Source organism: Pseudopipra pipra, chromosome 9 (assembly GCF_036250125.1).
Source record: "Pseudopipra pipra isolate bDixPip1 chromosome 9, bDixPip1.hap1, whole genome shotgun sequence".
NCBI lineage: Eukaryota > Metazoa > Chordata > Aves > Passeriformes > Pipridae > Pseudopipra > Pseudopipra pipra.
This window is the reverse complement of record NC_087557.1, coordinates 10,512,857-10,532,293: the sequence shown is the minus strand read 5'-3', so window position 1 is coordinate 10,532,293 and position 19,437 is coordinate 10,512,857. Positions and strand designations below refer to the sequence as shown.

The window sequence follows — 19,437 nt, the reverse complement described above, 5'->3', positions numbered from 1 at the left end:
TATTTTATAAACCTATTAATAATGAATGTTACATTGTAAAAAATGCATGAATGGGTTACATCATGAAAAGGTTATCAAGTAGCCCATGAAATTAGACAGACTGCATTTTCAAACAAGCTCAATTCAGCCTGAATTTGTATGTTAATCTACATATGACAGAGGGAGAAAAAAGGTGAAAGAAAAAAGACATTGCTCTGAAAAATGATACATAAAACGTCTTATGAACCACTTCTTTTCAGTCAAAAAAACCTACAAGTATCTTTGACAAAAATCCATAGTATATGATTGATTCCACAGTGTACTCTATAGCTAAAAAAAAATAAGTAATAAAATTTTTAAAACCTACAAAACAAAACAAACAAACAAAAATAAAACAAAACACCACCTTCCTGGATGTGGCACAGGGGCACAAGGCAAATTATCCTGACAATAAAAAGCTCTCAAGGAAAGCTATACCATCCTGTTTACATTGACAGCTCAGTTTTACAGCTAAATAAGGATTATATAAATCTGGGAAACAAAACCAGAACATTATCAACTTCTCACAATGAGAAGGCAGTGAGATAAACGAAGCATAACCTTCATATTAGCCAACTACACATTTTGACACCATTAAACAAAAAAAATTAATCTGTTTATTATATTTAACATATTTACAAAATAGTACAAATTAAAGTACTGTAACTCCATTAATGCATGACAACAAAACCTCCATACAGGCAAAAGCAGCACATGAAAGAGACACTCCAGAATATTTAGGAAGTCTTTGGTACTCAAAATATAGTTTAAGATGCAGCATTAACTCAATCAATACAGGGCATTAAACACAGACTATGATATGTAGATTAATACTACAAAAGTAAAGTTCACCTATGGCTTTTATTCTTCTCAAAGGGTGACTACTGGACTCAGGAATCGCTTAAAAGCTTTACAGCAATTTTAGGATGGAGAGACTATTCAAAATTATTCTAAACCCAAGCTGTTGAATATTTTTCAACTCATACTGAATCTAACTGCCTCTTCTCAAAACTATATGACAGCAAAGCACTAAACACTTCACAGACCTAGAGCCTATTCCTCTACCCCTTAAGCAGGTAAAACTGTGAAAGAATCAGCTTGTCTGCTTAAGGAATATAGGATCAAGCTCACAACAGACAATCAAACTGCACGGCAAAACATGATCAAAGACTGTATACTCTAGTCTACACTGCTGTACACAAAATTTACAAAATTTTTATGCATATTCTACATATTTACAAATGCTCTCAATTGTTCCATCAAGTAATGTACTCAACATAATCACAGTTTACATAATTGAGGTAAATCCTTGAAAAGTTAGAGCATCGGCAGAATTTCATCTGCAAGGCTGAATCTCACAAGTAGAGGATTTCTAACTAGAAGATCCTCTGTTTCACCTTGTCACACAGCAGTGTGTGCTGGGTGTAGCAGATGGGTAAGATGGTTGAAGAGATGAAGTGGATTATTGTGAATCCTGTGTGTTGTGCTTGATTCTTCTTGATGGCTAGGAGGCCAGAAAGAAGCCAGAAAGACACTGAAATATGTAGTAGCAGATTCTGCTCTGTGGACAAATAATGGATATTATATTGCTTGTAGATTAGGAAAAAACTGCAGCATTAAGTTGTGCAGTGTCTGTGCACACTAATTGCAACATGCCTATGTGAAAAGAGGACAGGGAAAAGCAAAAGAGAGGATGTGGGACAGGATAAATTAACTCTTTGGATTGGTCAACATTATCCTAGAAATCAAATGCATTTAAGAGCTTGATTTTCTTTCACGTTTTCAATCCATACTTGACATTATTTAATATTCAAACCTGCACATCTGAAGACATGACCCAAATTTATTTCAGCTTATAACTAAAACACTCCTGCCTCTCCATTAAAAGACTACCTCACCAAGAGGTGGACACCACTTTACAAGGACTGATCTTTCAAGCTAGCTAACCTAGAGACATTTTAACTAGGCGACGTTCAGACCACTGCAACAAGACCACTCACTCATTGAACTGCCATTAACACCCCAGGGAACCTGGAAGGAAATGGCAGAAAGAAGTCTGCAAGCTCCATTTGCATTCACAAAAGGAGATAGAAACTCTCTGCCTAACTAGGAAAAGACAGTTTTGAGTTGGAAGTATACAAAGGTCATCTGAATCAATCAAGAAGTTAAGATAAACAGTTTTGTTCTTGAGAAGTGACATCATCTTGCATGAGTCCATTCTCCTTTAGAATAGGTCTACAATATTTATTAAATGTTAATGCTAAAAATCTTAAAACTCATCTTGTCGTGACTACCCTCACTTGCACTTTTATGGTCAGCTGCCTAAAGTAAAAAACCTCACAAAAAGGTTTAAGATAACAAAGGATCCCACAATTCCACTTTGAGGATGTTTTTTAAAGCAATACTGCATCATTACACCTTTATAAAATGTCTTTAAACAGATTGTCAGAAGACTTAGGCAGGACCTCAAAGTAGTAGTTAGTTAATTACATATGCATAAATGCTACTCATGTTTACTACATACTTCCTTCAGTATGCCTTTGTGAGTGTAAAATGGTTTGTAAGCTGATAAGCAAAGCAGTTTGATGTCTCAAGATAAGTCTACTGACCGTACTTTATGCCCACCAGAATGACTGAAATCTGCTTTCTGCATGCAATGATAAGGAATAATAAACCTTCATCTCCTTGTACCATCACAGATGTTAATAGAAGAGAGGCATTAAATATTCAGCCATTGCTAGTATTCATGGTGTAGTATGAGGTGAAATGAAAAGGAACAAAGAAACTTGGTTTTCCAGAGATCTTTTGGGAAGGTGAGGGTTGGACTTGGCACTGATGCCCAGTGACAGCAAACTGGCAGGTTGTTTCTTGCACAGTTCTGGGTAAGGTAATAATCTGTCAGCCCAAACTTCTGTATAAATCCCAACATTAAGACTGGCAGGTTCAGACAGACAAAGATGCTGCTGTTTAAATACTTATCAAGACCAATAACATTGATGATATTAAATTTTTACAATCCCTGAAACTGCTGGTCAGCAGAGGAAAGTTTTCAATTCATTCGTCCTCTTCAACATAAGTTGATGGAAACCAGCCCACCTAAAAAGGGGAAAAGCAGAACAAAATCCATGAGATGCACAGAGGTTTTTTTAAAACGGCTGAACTAGGCAAAACAAGGATGGATCTGTTCAGTCAATATATTAACAAGGTAATAAAGATAAACTTGACTGACCTGACACAGATAGGGTAAGTACCCTTAATGAAAAAATAACTTGCAGATACAACAATTTGGAGACCAATAACCTCTACTCCAGTTTTTCACAGAAAAAAACCTTAAAAACTTTTGCATTCAGAAAAATGGCAAGAGCAGAAGTAGTTTTACTACAGTCAGGATGCTGCTATTTTTTCAATGCAGAGTTAAACATCTAACGGTCTTCAGTCAGGTCCAGGGAATCCTCTTACAGAGGAAAAAGTGACTGATTTGATTGCTTTACAGGGAGTTAAATTCTATTGCTATCAAAACAAATTTTACATATGACAGAACTGGACAGCAGAGTCCAGTGTGTTACACTTCATAAGTTATAATGCTATCTACCTCCATTCTGAAATTAATGATGTGTCAAATAAGGATTATATAAGACATACAGCGAAGCAATGTCATGTATTTCTTATTATTTTATCTATTAGCTTTAGTTTTTTTCACTTAGACTTCTTTATATTTAGAGTCAATTTAACACTCATGAAAGCACTGAAAACCAAACCTAGAGCATGACTCGAAAGAATAACGGCATAAATTTTCTTCTAGACTACCTTGCCAAAATATCTCTAGAGGTGAGTTTATGATCTCAAGTCCAGGCTATGAAAGCTATCAGAAAGAACACTAGCATGTAACAGGGCATCTTTTACAACGTGGGCAGCTGCACTAGAATGAGTTGTTCACCTTCCTCCACATGTAAAATGCATATAGGATTATCACTATTTCTTCTGCTTCCTTATTTCTTCGTGTCTAATTGTCCACTTCATTTTAAGATCATAGCCAAGCTCATGTACCTCAAAAAAAAAAGTTCTCCAAATTGTATAAAGTAGTAAATGTGGACATTCAGTTCAACTGGACTTGCAACTATCATTTCCAGCTTCTGAACAATCAGCTGTCTTCCACCTCACATTCGCTGACCCTGCATCTCAGCTCTTTACACATGGAAACAGCAGCCTCAAATACTTCTGACTAATCTGCATTAAAAAGCAATAAACTAAGATTGAAACAATAAACCCTCTATAGGTCAAAACCGAAACTTCACTTCCATGCAGATCTCAGTGCAGCGTAAAATGACTTCATAAAAATCTCTGCTAAATATGCCACTTCATGTAAGCCACATCTTTAGAGATCAAAGCAGCAGACTCCTATAAAAAGGGTCGTCGAGTCCATTGCACTGTGGTCTGGCAGAAAGCTGTGGGAAATTGTTCTGTGTTAAAGTGCTGAAGAGAGTTCCACAGCACCAGGAACCCGAGCTTTTGACCCCAAATACGTGTGCAAAACAGTTCAAGAAAGGTCAATTGTAGCGGTACTATTAATCCTGGTTATTTTCCAACCCTATAATCTTGCCCAAATGTTCAGCCTGGTAGGTCACATTAAATAACCAATTAATTTAGATGCTGGGAAAGCTACCTGGCAAGAGTTCTGTCTGGCTCCTATGAAACAAAGATGAGAACACATTGCATCTTGTGAATTCAAATATATAAAGAAGATTTATCGTGTAGGAACATGTCTTATTTGTTTCACAAAATCACTGTCAGGGAAGGCAGAAATGAGACACAGGAAAGAAAAAAAAAAATAGTCTTACCCTTCCATTTACTTCACCTCTCCACCAGCCATTCGCACTCATCTTTGTATAAATTTTTACAACATCCCCTTTCAATAAGGACAGTTCTCTCATGTCTCGTGCACAGAAGTCATACCTGGCTATGGCAATGCCTATCACCTTCGGGCTTAGAACTGAAAGGAAGCAGACGGTGACATTATTACAGTTTGTTAATTGAAGGCTACCATACTAATGTAAATAAAAATAACGTAAAATATAAAACAATGATTTCACAACAACATACACTGGCATTCATTTTATGCAAACATTCGCACTACAAAAACCAAGATTTAAACACAGATGGATGCTGTACAAGTTGAAGGGATTTGGGGATTTTTTTCTTGAATAGTTCTCTTTATTCTTAGAAAAAAATCAAACTAGATAAATAAACTAAATAAAACATCCCCCACCCTGAAACTGCTAAATACATTTGCACTTATTGTATTCTTGTGCTTCATAATAAAACTTGCTGCCAGTTACATACATCAACATATTTTACAGGTCACTAGTTTCTTTCCAAAAGAATTATTAGCATTTACAGTTGATTTAACTTTAGACCTCTAATGAAGCAAAACAAACAGAATAAGGTGCTGTTCTTTCAAAAACAACTCCCAAGTTAAATATTAATGCGCTTCAAATTGGAAGCTAACATTAGCATGAGCAAAAAAGTACAAACTTTCCAAAGGAAATTTCCACGGATCATTTGTCACAATGTGCATGAATATTGACTGATGCAAATCTACTCTTTTCAGTAGTTTATTCTGTGAATCACCAATGAATTTGTTCTATAAAATTAGGATTCAGTGAAATGAATACTTTAAAATTTTAAGACACATCAATATATAGAAGAATTTTGCCAATGTAAAGCCCTGACATTTTAAGCAATAAAGGGCTGTTAAATATTTTTAAAAAGCAAAGGTTCAAAAAGCCTCATTTCAAAAACCAATCCCTTCTTCCAAATAGTTTTACCAGAAATTATGTTTTCAATCCTGATGTAGAATGCCCAAACTTGCAAAAGAAATCCTCAACATTTCCAGGGTGAGGGCAATGAGAGGACAGTGGGCACAGCTCCTAACTTTGACTTTAAAGTTAAAGGCCTTTGACTTGAGCAGTTTAGAAGGAACATCTACTTCTCTGCTGCATTTTGTATTTGGATCATTCGGACAAAACATTTCTTAGATTTTTTTTTTTTTCATTAATGCCACTGTTTTCCTTTAAGTCACTGTAGATAGGAGTTCATCAGCACAAGCAAGCTTCCTACTGGAAAGATTTCAGAAGAATTCACATGATCATCGTGGATGACTTGATATAATGTACATAGAATCATCTGTTTTCTCAGCACCCTTTCCGATTTCTTAGAAATGCCCAATCTTCATTAGGAAATACCATTATTTGCCCCCAACTATGTAATTCTAAAAATTCATAGCTAGTTGCCTTTAATTTAAATCAGGAACACAAAACATGGCAAATGTTGAAACTTGATCGTTTCAGCTCTGCTTGTGTTTAAGATTTCTTGTGACCCCACAGGGTCATAAATACATAGGCTTTTACATAATAATATTAAATACCTGAAAATCATTATATGTTCAAATATTGTTAGCTTATGGAGACAATACAAGCAACTTATTTTAAAACAACAACAAATAGTATGTGTAAAATATTACTAGATATATCATAAAAATTGAATGCCTAAAAAACTGTTTTGACAACAGATTATCCCCTTTTTTATATCATGTCACTAAAGTTTAGTCCAACATTCCTGATTGCTTATATAGAGTATGCTTATCTGATACTTGAGAAATTATGTAAAGGATGCCATATAAAACAGAATCAGCCTCTGAATTTATTGCCTGTATTGATGTTGTAAAAATCTAGGTGATACATCAAGTACATTAAAGTTCAGACATACTTTTTTCCCCTCTAAGCAAGTCAGATGTAAACACTACTTGTTTAGATCCTGATGTAAATGTAACGTCCTATACCTTATCAGCACTGCAGTAATCAATTTTACAAGGAAAGAGCACATCATGGGCAGCAATTGTTTTGGAGAAATAAAAAAAATGGAGCAGTTACTGATCGTAAGGTAAGTAACCATTCACAGGTGTGCAGCAATACCACTGGCAGATTTGGAGAACCACTGCAGGATGAAAGAAGTAATTCTAGGGAGCAGGGTATAATTTCAAATTCTAGAAAGGAGATAAAGGGGCAAGGAAGAAGATTACAGGAAGCAAAGATGAACAAATTTGGGAAAACAGATAAGAAAAGAACTAAGGAGGGAAGCAATGCACAGAAGAATAATAAAGATGGAAAATACCAAGGACAATTAGGATAGAGAAAGAAGGAGGGGCACATCTGGGGGAAAGGAGGACTTTTAACTCTTTTTCAAGTTGTAAAGCCAGAGAGGAAAAGGAGAAAGAAGCAAGAGAAATCAAAACCATATATCTTCAAAAGTCTTGAGGCAGAAAGTAGCAGAATTTAGATTAATTTAGAATCCAACATTCATATTTTCAAATAAAAGTGATGCTCATGATAGGAAACATATAAAAGGAAGCCAGATGAGTGATGGAATATAGGAAAATGACAGTGCTAATTTTGGAAAAAGCATTAACCATATTTCTCTGGTGACACAGTCACAAAAACAACTTGAGTAGAGACCATCAGCCCTGAATTCCCAATTAGCGCTGTCCCAGGATAAATAAAACTTGGGGAAAGACAGCACATGGAAAGGACATCTGTATAGTTGGGGGAGAGAAGAAACACTGAGTGAAGGACAGAAAGAGGATATCTACAGGGAGAATGAGGAGAGAGAGAATGGGATTAACAGCAGAAATCGATGGAAACAAAGGGCCCAACAGGAGAATGAATGTGAATGAGAAACTAAAGAAGGGGGAAAATAGAAAGTGATAAATTAGAAAAGAAACTATTGAGAAAGCAATAATAAACAAACTTTGTGTATTGGGAGGGAGATACTCAGGGAATTAACTGGAAATAAAATGAGAAATCCGAATGAAGTTAATAAAAAGTACGTGTAAATGAGAAAAATTCACTTTTACTTAATCTAGCCTCTCCTCCTGCAAACAGATGATGATGACAGGGAACTATAGTCAGCTTTGATTTACAAAGTATGTTGGACATTAACAGTGAGATAGATGTGCTGCAAATGAATTTTAATACTAGTTTGAGCCGCTGATGAAGGATTTAGGGTGCAAACAAAAGAGGCTCCACGTGACCACAGCAGGCTGGTCTAGCTCACATGCTTAAATACCACAAAGGTCAAGGTTCTATTATTAAAGCTGTGAGCAGTTGTTTCTCTCTCCTCGTGGTATGGCCTCCTCATAAATCTGCAGCCATGTGCCCTAAGGGTTGCTCTTGTGTATTAGTTTCCATGCTCCTTGAAGCAGGACATTTACTTGCACCAAACCTCAGTTCTATTATACAGGCACAGGCAGCACCTCCAATAGTGCTCAGCAGTCAGCTTAACACTCCCTCTCTGCTACCAACTTCCACATCAGCTGAACTGAAGCAGTCCTGAAGGTATTTTTGAAAAAAAAAAAAAATACTTGTAATATCATTAAATAAGTATTTGTTCTTTTTAATGTAAGCACATTCTTTGGTTATTTTTAAAAAGACTGTTTAACTAAGAACATACGAAGCAATGTAGTTTATCAATCAGAATATGAAATCCTACTCAAACAGGCAGACAAGCTTGATTAAGAATTACAGATCAATATTTTCCTTTAATATTTTGTGCTTATATAATGAAATACTTTACCTAGCATATTGCAAAAGGTAAGACATTGAATCTTTACTTATAGTTACTGCAGAATTTTCCAATAAAGCAGTTTTTCACATTTTAATTTGTGGAAACCACATATGGGAATATATGTGAATGTATGATAGGCTTAAAGTAACCCTGAGCCTTGACTGCTGTTCTATCACTGTAGGCCATTTCAGCATTTTGTTTTCATGGACCAGATACCAGTTTCAGTAAGTACTGGGCAGTTGAATGCAAGATGTCATCTCCTATCCTCACCCAAAAGGACAGAAACTCAGTGTTTACCTTTAACGAAGGGCTAAAACTTAACTCCTTTGTGTTCTCTGTTTCAAATCAGATGACTGCTTCAGACAGTCCAGCTGAGTGTCATGAGTACAGGGTAAAAAGCTACACCAAAATGGTTTTCTACTAACCTTTTCTACAGATGTCTCCCTTTATAAAAATAATTGTCAACTGGAAGAATGCCCTATAGCTTGGATTCTCAGTCAGTGTTGTGTTACTGAAAGGAAGTAAAAGTATCTGCCCCAGAAAAATCTATATGTAAAGAGACAGAAATGGAAGAAACTGACTCCAAAACAGGGAACAACTAAGGGGAAAAGCATCACAGAGCAGTATAAGACATGGAGACTGAAATACCTGGTGTGAATCAAGAGACAGTCACCACAGACACTCTCAGAACAAGTAAGCACACTAGCCATTCTACTACTGAGCTGCCATCTCCATCCTTTTTCCCTCAAGAAACTATGGAAAGCCCTAAGAATCCATCTCAAAACACTAAGCAACTTGGATGACCTCTGTGGGGCAGGTTTAAAAGATATTGCCTACTCAGATCTTGATGGCTAATCTGCATTTCTGCATTCTGGACACCTCCCTTTTTCTAGCACAAAAACCAGCCCCAATCCCGACTTGTACACCCTAAGCAATGTCTCTACCCCCTGTACACAAAGGTAGGCCAGTGTAATGTGAGCAAATGCTGCATTGTGCACATTAGTAGCTCCTTCCTTATGCTCCTCGAAGGCATTCACCTTCCTACTAGTGAAATTCTTGATATTGTCCAGTCGTGCAGTTCACCCCCTTGAAGGCTAATCTTAGAGATCACAGCAAGTCATAGCAGCACTGATGCACTAATTGAGGCTACCACTGCTACAACTTTTAGCATTTTTATGCAGTCTCTTAGTTTAAAATGACTGCATCAATTAAAGCCAGAGATGGTTAAATGAGAATAAAGAAAACAATATTTAGAAAACAGATGGGCAAAATTAATTAGCAATGTTAATGCAGAATTTAAAGAAAGCATTCTCTACAAAAAAACCTACTGTATTCTAAGATGCTACTGCAGTATGGTTTGCTGCAGGGATGGGACGAATATATTATTTACCTAGTGAAATTTTCATGTTTGTGCATTTGAACAAATACATTAAAAATACATAGCTCATAGATGTCAACTACATAGCAAATTAACGATCAAGTGGTCATTGATAGAACCTCTTGCAACTACTGAGCTTTGAAACACCTATTCAAACTGCTTATTGTAATAAGCAATAATAATTCAAAAATTTAAGAGTTTGATTTTTGTTACGCTCCAAGAATAACATGTGATAACTCATTTTTTGGAGTTGGAGAAGAAATGAAGTATTAGATTCGTCCCTTCCCTCCTTTGCTCCACACAGAAACAACAGAACCAAATTTAGAAGAAATATAAAAGCAATAAAGCAGTACCTGACCAGAAAGGAGTGGAGGAAGGGGGAACAAAGCTGTAGTCTGGAGGAGTTACAAAAGAAAACCCACAGAACAAAGAAGGGGCTTAGAGGAAAAGAAAGAGAAAAAGAGAAAAGCAAAAGAACATTGAAATATTGGCATAAGATTTAAATAATAGTTTTTTAACTATATAATTCATTGATAATAAGGAAACTAAGGTTCCCTACTAAGGATGTCTGCAAGGAAATTGACTGTAATAACCAGAAAATTTGGATCTATGATTTAATTTTTAACATTTACATTTTTCAAAGAATTAAGCAGAAAGAAGACACCCATTTAGGGTTTCAGAGAAGCAAATAGTAACTGCAGACTCTTAAAAATATCTTCAGCTTTAACAAAAATTTTTTTAATTCTTTGTGTGCTCCACTTCTTAACATTAAAAAAGCAAGAACTTATGCATACATAAGAATTCCTCTTGAGCCCAGGAAAACTCGTTACATGCCCTTAATTAAATATTTAAGTACCAGTTGAACTAGAGTTCCATATTATGGCATAGGGAAAAGTACATGTTTTGTCCTGATCATCATTAGCATCAATAGGAATTCCACAGCTAAACTACATCCTCCAAGGCCCAGTATTGCTCATATTTTCAGTTTTCCCTAACTTGAGAAAAACCCCTTGAGCAAGTAAAATAAGTTTAAGTTTTGCCTAGACAGAACCAGCACATCATCCTAGCCCTGACAGCAGCTTCCTTGGGTGAAAGCTTACAGGTGCATTTGCTCTATTGTCAACAGAATTAAGGTCAATGTATTTTTAAATACAAAATTAGAGGAAGTGATCCAGAATTGCTTCAAGTGAGATTACAGTTTATTGACCTCACATTTTGTGCCTCTTTTGAAGATATATAGTATGGATGTCTAATAAAGTTGTGATCTTTGCTCCCAGCTGTGATTTGGAAAGGGACATCCATCTCAACTAGACAAATGATAATGTAGCCCCTAAATTATAACTAATAATATCTATAATTACTGAACAACAGTTTTCCTTAAAAATGTAGCAGGGTTACATTCATCACATACAGCTCCTTCTTCGAATTTGTTCTTGTAACTACACGGGAAACAAAATAATTTTCCTTCAAAATGGCTATTTGCAGGAATGACAACTGGAGCTGTTTTATGCAAGAATCCATGGTGGAGGTAATGATACAGTTTTGTGCATCTTACCTGGATTGCAATAGATATGTTTGTGACAATGAAACTACAAGCATACATGAAATAAACAGGACTGATACCATATTTTAACATTCATTGACTATGGGTCATGTGTTTAAAAAAAAAAAATCCTACACCACAAACCAACAGCAGCTTAGGTTAGTAACTCGTAGTACAAGAGAGACATGCTCCATGGCCTCTTGAGCTCTGGAAACTCCCTTCTGATCCTCCACAGTGATGATCCTTTCTCCACCTCTAATACTAAATGGATTATTCTGGGAATGCTTGAGGTTACCTGAGGAACTTCTTTATACTGGAGCTAGTAACTCCAGGTGACAGCTCTGTGTGGAAATACATCACACAAACCAAAAGGACCACTTGATCCAAGTAGTGCCCATTCTTAGAGGCAAAATAACTGCCTTTATTTCTGCAGAAGCACAATGATAGTGTGCACCAACAGCACACAGGAATAAAGACAGGTTAGATGGCATTTAGGGGGTGCCTGGTCCCTATCAGACCACACCTCATCCTAATTTTTCTCTATGATATAGCTGGAGGTTTGGTTTTATGTGTGAAATTCTGGACAAGTAAACCTATGTGGGCAAGGAAATCCTACTAGATTTCTACAGATAACTGATCTATTTTTCAACTTCGCTGATAAGGGAGGTGGTGTTGGCTTTTAAGCAGAAAGGCTGATTTATTTTGATCCCTTCAGGGTTGGGATGACATTTGTTTTATTTTATTTTATTAACAGATAGTTTTACACAGTTAAAGCAGTAGAATGACTTAACTAGTTAATACGCCTATTCCTAGTCAACAGACAATGAAAAACAGTCACTCAAATAGCACTTGGTTTCATGATTTAGTTTACTTTAAAATCTAAATTTCATAAAGATTCAGATTTTTCAATATGATTGTGCTCTGCATCAGCAGATGAGAATAAAGTGCCAAGAAGTACTCCATAGAATAATGTCCACCTTTCTTCCATTTTTGCCTTTATTGCATTAAATGGTCGATCATCTCTCCAATCTAATGTAAGAATTAGTATTCTTCTGTGTAGCAAAACAAAATTTGATCATACTGTGTCTAGAAAAACCTAGGACTGAAAAATTAGGAAGAAAGAATGGACCATTTCCCAAAAATCTTCCCAATTAACTTGAAATTCTATATTGAGAAAAGTAAATGTCTGACAACTTCTACAACCACATTAGAAGTGCACAATGAATACCAGAACAGTACAGGTCACTTCTGCAAAACCATGAGACCGAAAAGTTCTAATTCAAGTGGGAAGCCAAAAAAATGGGAAGCCAAATTAACTATCTCCCTAAAATACAGATTTTTATTCTAAAGATCTAGTAGATGCTGAAGGGAGAATCAAATTTCCCAAAAAATTAAGAAGTTACAAGATAGCTTATGATTCATATTATAAATTACAAGTAAAATGAAATGCCAATTGTTTTTCTTTCCCCCAATGGGTAAATGAAAACATGACAAATGCAAAAAAAAAAAAGAAATACTCCATTCTCACATTTAACTGGGAAGTAAAGTCAATTATGTATTGCCATTCAATTTCACAGCAGCTCAAAGACTTTGGTAGCAGAAAATGATACAACTCTGTCAAAGTGGTTCAACTTATGTTTTTTAGAAATACTTTTCCCACTTATTCTGTCAGCTACATACCCTAAAGATCAGTTGTTTTGAATAAGAAGTTGATGTCTTTTTCACAGATGGAAAAAATCCAGATACAGTCATGTGAATAGTATAGTGCAAAATGCTAAGTTCAAACCTAAATCCCTCTTAAAATCAGCTGCAAAATGCCAAAGCCCATTACATTCACTAGCTTCAGCCTCATGCTGAGTAGCTGCACAATTGGAAAAAAAAAAAAAAAAGGACAGTGCCTTCTCTCTCTTCAGCTACTTTCTCCGGCTTCCTTTCAACAACTGTTCTTCTTGCACTCAGATTATGTGGGAAGAGGTCAAAAAAATCAGCTGTGTGGCCATCCTCACTGAGGGCTGTGAAGTCAACTCCATGTCCAGTGCTGCCTCACGGCTTCTTTGCTTCCTCTACTAAACCAAACTGCAGCCTCAAGTTTCCCAATTTCTTTCCAATTCAGCATAGCAGGGTTCACACAGCCTAGATACAGGTTTTTCTAACATCAACTCAGTAAAACCAAACAGGACAACTTTAAAACTGAGCAGCGTGATGCACAGATGGACATTTTGGTTAAACAAACAAAACAAAAACAGTAAATAAACCACCACACTCACGGAACATGCTAATACTTTAAAGGAAACCTATGAAAGCCATTAAATGGAAGTGTCATTCAGAGTCAATCTAGGTAGGTTAGCTAGCTAGAATTATGGAAATCTACTAGATTTTACATGAGTTTGAGAATCCAGAGGGGTTTTATATCAGTTTGGCCTAAAACAAAAACTGCCAGTTTCCAGCAGCATAGTTTGTAGCACTAAAGGGTTGATAGTTACTGTAGCAGAGGTGCACTTCCTCCTCCCTTTGACTAAAATGAGAGCCCATGACACTCATTTCTCTTGCTTTTTCCAATACTGCCTAAAAGATCTTGTAAAAGAAGATGTTTCCTGTTGTATGATGACTGAGGTTACTGAGGATGTACCATAAATCTTGTATCCTGGAAAGCATGAAGTGATGAAACTAATGCTCTCACACTTAAATTGGTGGACAGTACAGGTACATTCTAACTGGCCTAAGAAAGAAAAGGAAACAACCTAACTCTGCTCACGGTCATTAATAACTCAAACAAATGCAAAGTAAATTAAGCAGGACATGTCCTCTCAACAATTAAAGCCTCAATGCTTGTGGAGGAGGCAAGGGATGGGGAAAGCACAAGAGATAACAAAGGGAAGAGAGAAACACAAGGAGATCACAAGCTAAAGGGAGAAGAAAGGACAGGACAGAAAAATTCACCAAGAATGGAGATGTTCAGCATAGAAAGAAGACAACTGACACGAGTCCTGGGAAGCAGTGAATAAGAACAGAAATGGAAGGAAGATTAATTGGAAGATAGAGAGAGAGAGTAAATTAAATGCAAAGAGACACACTGGTTTCTTACAATCATCTGTCCTAAATGATCTTCAATCTTTATCTAATCTTTATTTAGGAGAGAAAGAAAGTCTCCAAAGTTACAGAATTTTTATGGAACAGAAGCAAGCAAGTAAACAAAAGCTCACAAACACAGTAAATGAAAGTACCAAAGCCATCACCATTCTTACAAAGACTAGACTAGACTTTATGGGCTTTCACAGCAGTCTTCATACTGTTAAAATCCCCATTAATTTTTATTTTCCTCTTATTATCTGTTGCAGTACAAAGATGCAGCCATTGTCTGCAGAACAGCAAATCTAATATTTGCTCTTTGACAGAAACATTATACACTTTCCAAAGGCCAGCCATGTGGTACCTTTTATCATTGACATTGAACCTGTACATGTCCTAAAAATCATGCTAACTTCCACTTAAATTGTAATAAGTTAAATAAAGGACACCACATGCATTGTAAACCTTCTCAGTTTATTTCTAAAACTGTAAACTTTTTAACTGCTATTTACATCACACAGTAGTTCGCTAACTTTCAGAAGCTTAGTAATTGGACTGTAATAAATATTTAATGTTAAAAAACAGGCATAAAATAATTATGATATAATAAATATTATTTTATCTTTTTTAGACAATTATTTGGTATTACTAAGATGCTCTCTCATAGGGCTATGCTACAAGATGGATTTATTTAAATCCCTTTTTAAGGATTAGAAATTGTCACAGATATTAACACTTGTGGCTGCATGTATGCAAATGTCTGAAGAAATTAGGCAAGATGCAGTTTAATCTCTCACTAGCATGCCAAATAGATTTTTGAATATCAGGAAGATTTTAAGTTTGGCAGCAAGACAAACTTGCTAGACATGTTTATAAATCTCCTGGCAGATCCAAATCTGCTTAGCTTCAAAAAATCCTAGCTAAAAACATTACCATAGTAATTGGTTATATGTCAAAAATGGAAGATGAAGATGTTCAAAGTACCTTGTCTTTCTAATGCATATACATACATATATATATATATCAGAAAGTAATTTACAAAAATCTATAATCCTCACCATTGCCACCTGTTCTGTTACTCCTTTGTCCCACTGAGTTTTCAGACTCTTTGTATGGAAATTGAAGAGTAGTATCCAAACTTCGAAAGCCTTCTTTGAGAGAGTGGTGCTTATAGTATTCAACGAGTTCCTTTCAGAAAGGAAAAACACTATGTCATTGTAAATTGAAATCACATACTTTTCAACATTCTGGTGTACAGTCAATGACAGTTTTATTACACGAGTAACCTTATTTCATAATACAACATCCAACAGTACATGTTTGGTTTTTTTTAAATAAAGTACCCTAAAAATTGACAGCTTTTACATCACCACTTATAACAAATCCCAAAACCAAACCAAACCAAACAGAAAAAAAGCCTCACCAAAATCAGTTAAGTAAAACCTTTTTGTCAGAGTCAACATTTACTGCTCCTTTAAGTCAGGCTGAGAATGTATTTGCTTTTTTGAAGTCAGGCAGAAGGCAAGGTCAGCTGCTTTCTAAGGATGTGTTAAATGCCTTTGTTTCCTCAAATTGCTTTTGTATTGATAAGAGACCTTTACCTAAAAACATATTTGTAAGCACACAGATCTGAAATAAAGCACATGGCTTGTGCATAAGTGTATAAATCAACAGCAACTTAATGTGCAGATCCACAGATCATGTAAAACTTTCAGGGTGGGGCAGAGTGGGTGGGTGTCAGACAGTGCACACTGTCTGAAAAATCCAGCATTTCACATTCTCCTTGTACCCAGTCCAAAAATTTGATCTGTGTTTATATATGTGCATATATATAAACATTCATAGTTACACACAGAAATATTTTACATATATATATGCACAAATTTCTGTATGTAAATATATAACACTAGCTCAAATAGCTTATGTAGCCAAGAAGACAAGTTACTTGAGTTACTACTCTAAAAAAGGCAACACTCATCAAAATACTGACAGCTCATGGCTCATGTTACTCCTTTGCAATCTTCAACCCCTGACATTATCTCTTCCATTTGAATTTGCTCTAATAATGTCAATATCACACAGTTTGTACACAGAGCCTAGAATAAGATTAAAAGAGACCAGACAATTCAAAGCAGATGTACTTCAATTGATTAATAATACTTCAAATGTGGAATTTCACTCTTCAGAAATGCAAGCACAAGTAAACCCTTCACTCCCTTCCACTTACTTATATTTAGATTTCCAAATTCAAAGTTGACCAAGTCAGGCTTAGGTCAAAATAAGGAAATCGTACTGTGCTTAATCATTTCCTTCAACTAAATGAAAAAAAAAAAAAAAAAAAAAAAAAAACAACCAAACACCAAAATGACAAAAACGACCAAACAGAACCAAACAAAAAACAGACAAGCAAATAAAAAAACACCACAAAACCCTACCACAATTCTTAGCCTACATCAGTGATACTTTAATTCCAGCCAAACAAAATGACTCAAAATATTTAGCCTCAGATCTAATGCATAACCCCTAAATTCTTGATAATGGTCTGAAGATTATTTTCTGAACTCTGGAGCACTTCACTCTTCAACACTGTGAGCTGTTGCACATTCTGAAACTGCTCCTAAGGCAGAGTCCAAAGCTAAGCAAAATCTATGCCTGCTTTTAACGGTTCATAATCACACACCTGCCAGGCACTGCAAGGAAGTAGAAAGGCCAAAAAAAGCAAAGCAGAAAGGCTTTGCTGTTTCATATCAGCACATCATACAAGCTACAATGTCAGCAATGAAATTTTATGTCACATATCATCACTAATTATCCTGGCATTCAAAGTACAAAGTGAGGGTGATTTGTAAGCAAGCAGGATTCAAAGTAGGACTTCTGTAAAAATGGAAAGCTAACTAGTATAAAACTTTTGTTATCTTTTTGCATAGCATAAGTCTGTAAGAATTACGTTGTTTGGTAAGACAGTAAGGATTCCAATTGGACAGATTTTATTTGTTGGCAAAATAACTGAAATGCTTCCAAAACTGAGAAAAAAAAATTACTTTGGGTCACAGAGATTTAGTCACCTTTAAAAGTTTAGTTTTTAACACCATTGTTGCATGAAAACACTTGACAAACAACTGCCCTCTACAACATTCATAGCAAAACCACAGTAGCAAGCTTACAAACAGATAAAGGTAAGCAGTCCCTGTGAGCATGGATGGGGCTCCTCAGCAGTCTGCCATATTACCACAATTCACAGCAGCAGCAGAACTGACCTTTCACTGCACCTTGGCCTGCTTGACACACTCACCCCATTTTAATTACTCTTGTGAAAGTTTTTTAAACGTACTATGAAAAGTACGGACAAGAGCTCTTCTACTGTTTCACCTCCAAGGCAGTACAGAACACTGTGTCAGTGCAGATCACTACTTAAGGTTTCCATGGATGCTGGCTTTGTCTCTCTTCAGCTCCCACTTCTACTCAGACTCCTTTTGTTCCTCTCTTCTTTCAGACACTTACTTTTTCTCTTGCATCTACCCAGGACAAAGCAGTTGTTCCACAGCATGTACAAACAGTAGTTACACTACAACGCTACCACTTCTCTATTTAACTCTCAAGGGCACACTTCATAACACCCTAAAACTGTGTTATAAAATACTTTTTTTCTAATTGAATGTTAGCAAGGCTAAATTGGTAGTCATGAGGCCTTTACACTAGAAATGTCTTTTGTCCTCTCAACTCTGTACTGCACTGCATATTCTTTTTCTCATTTTTACTCCAACTTTGTTCTTTACTTCTGTCTCTGATCATTGAGCTCTACTTTGAAACCTGCACCGGCGCATTAAACTGCATCACTGCCATAAGAAAATACCTGGCAGCATGTGACTCCAGCCGACATGCTTTGTCAGGATCCTGAGAGTGATCATATGTTCTCACCAGTTTCCAATGAGTCATTTGCAGTGTTTGCAGACTAAGTAGACACATCCTTCATGCATCTGAGCAACACCATGATTTCTATTGCTACCAATGATAAGATCTCAGAGTCCCCAGCCCTAACATTAAACACTTCACTGGTTTTTAAGTATGAAATGAAGACAGAGTGCAGAAACAGTTTGGTGCGTTCTTCATCAGGAAATGTATGTTCTTCCCGTTCTAATGAGCACTTATTTCAAATAAGGTCAGGTAAAGCATAGATTATCATTTAATCTTTCACCACTTGTAGGATGATCTGGTGTTACAGAGTATCAGTGGTTAAATAATTTTCAAGGCTTCCTGGTTTTAAAGCTTCTCTCCCTACTCTTGTTTTGCATTATCCTTCATTTTTATTTAGCATTTTAGAGTACTTCAGTATGCATGCAGGAAGGCTGCAGCATAAGTTTTAATCCAATTGATTGCACTAAATATAACATGCTGAATGAGCTTCCTTTAACAATGCATCAGAAAATGCTTAAGCAGTAAAATTTTACCAATGTGCTAAGGTAATTTATTCAGATACCATGTTTATCAGCCTTGTCTGAGCAAAATGAGCTAACTAGAAATTCTTTCAAATTAAAGTTCAAATAAAGGAATTTCTTTCCAGTACAAGATGACTGATAAAACATTCAAAACTCACTGACCAGTAATAACACCAAACTCCTATTTATGGAAAAGAGCTATTTCCCATATATATTTCTAAGTTATTAGTAGTTTAGATAGCCCCATCCACTACCTGTTCTGCCTTGTCTGGTGCACCAGAACCAGAAACCTGAGTTTTTCTGGGCTCTCTGACACAGTTGCACCAGCGTCATTATGTTCAGCAGTACATTTGTACATGTGCTGGGCTGCAAAG

General features: G+C 36.0%; 1 protein-coding gene across 2 annotated transcripts in view; it reads right to left on the bottom strand.

Moving 5' to 3' along the window:
• Positions 1–612: 612 nt before the first annotated feature.
• The window catches only part of VAV3 (vav guanine nucleotide exchange factor 3), a 157,432-nt gene continuing 138,607 nt past the window's right edge, over positions 613–19,437 (bottom strand). The window contains exons 25-28 of one of the 2 annotated variants that reach the window (XM_064664542.1): positions 15,686–15,815; positions 10,369–10,452; positions 4,857–5,008; positions 613–3,114 (exon numbers count right to left, since the gene is read on the bottom strand). In XM_064664542.1, coding sequence (XP_064520612.1) covers positions 3,073–3,114; positions 4,857–5,008; positions 10,369–10,452; positions 15,686–15,815 — 408 coding nt within the window. In that variant the 3' untranslated portion in view covers positions 613–3,072. The remainder of the gene's footprint in view (positions 3,115–4,856; positions 5,009–10,368; positions 10,453–15,685; positions 15,816–19,437) is intronic. The other variant, XM_064664543.1, reaches the window with a different exon arrangement.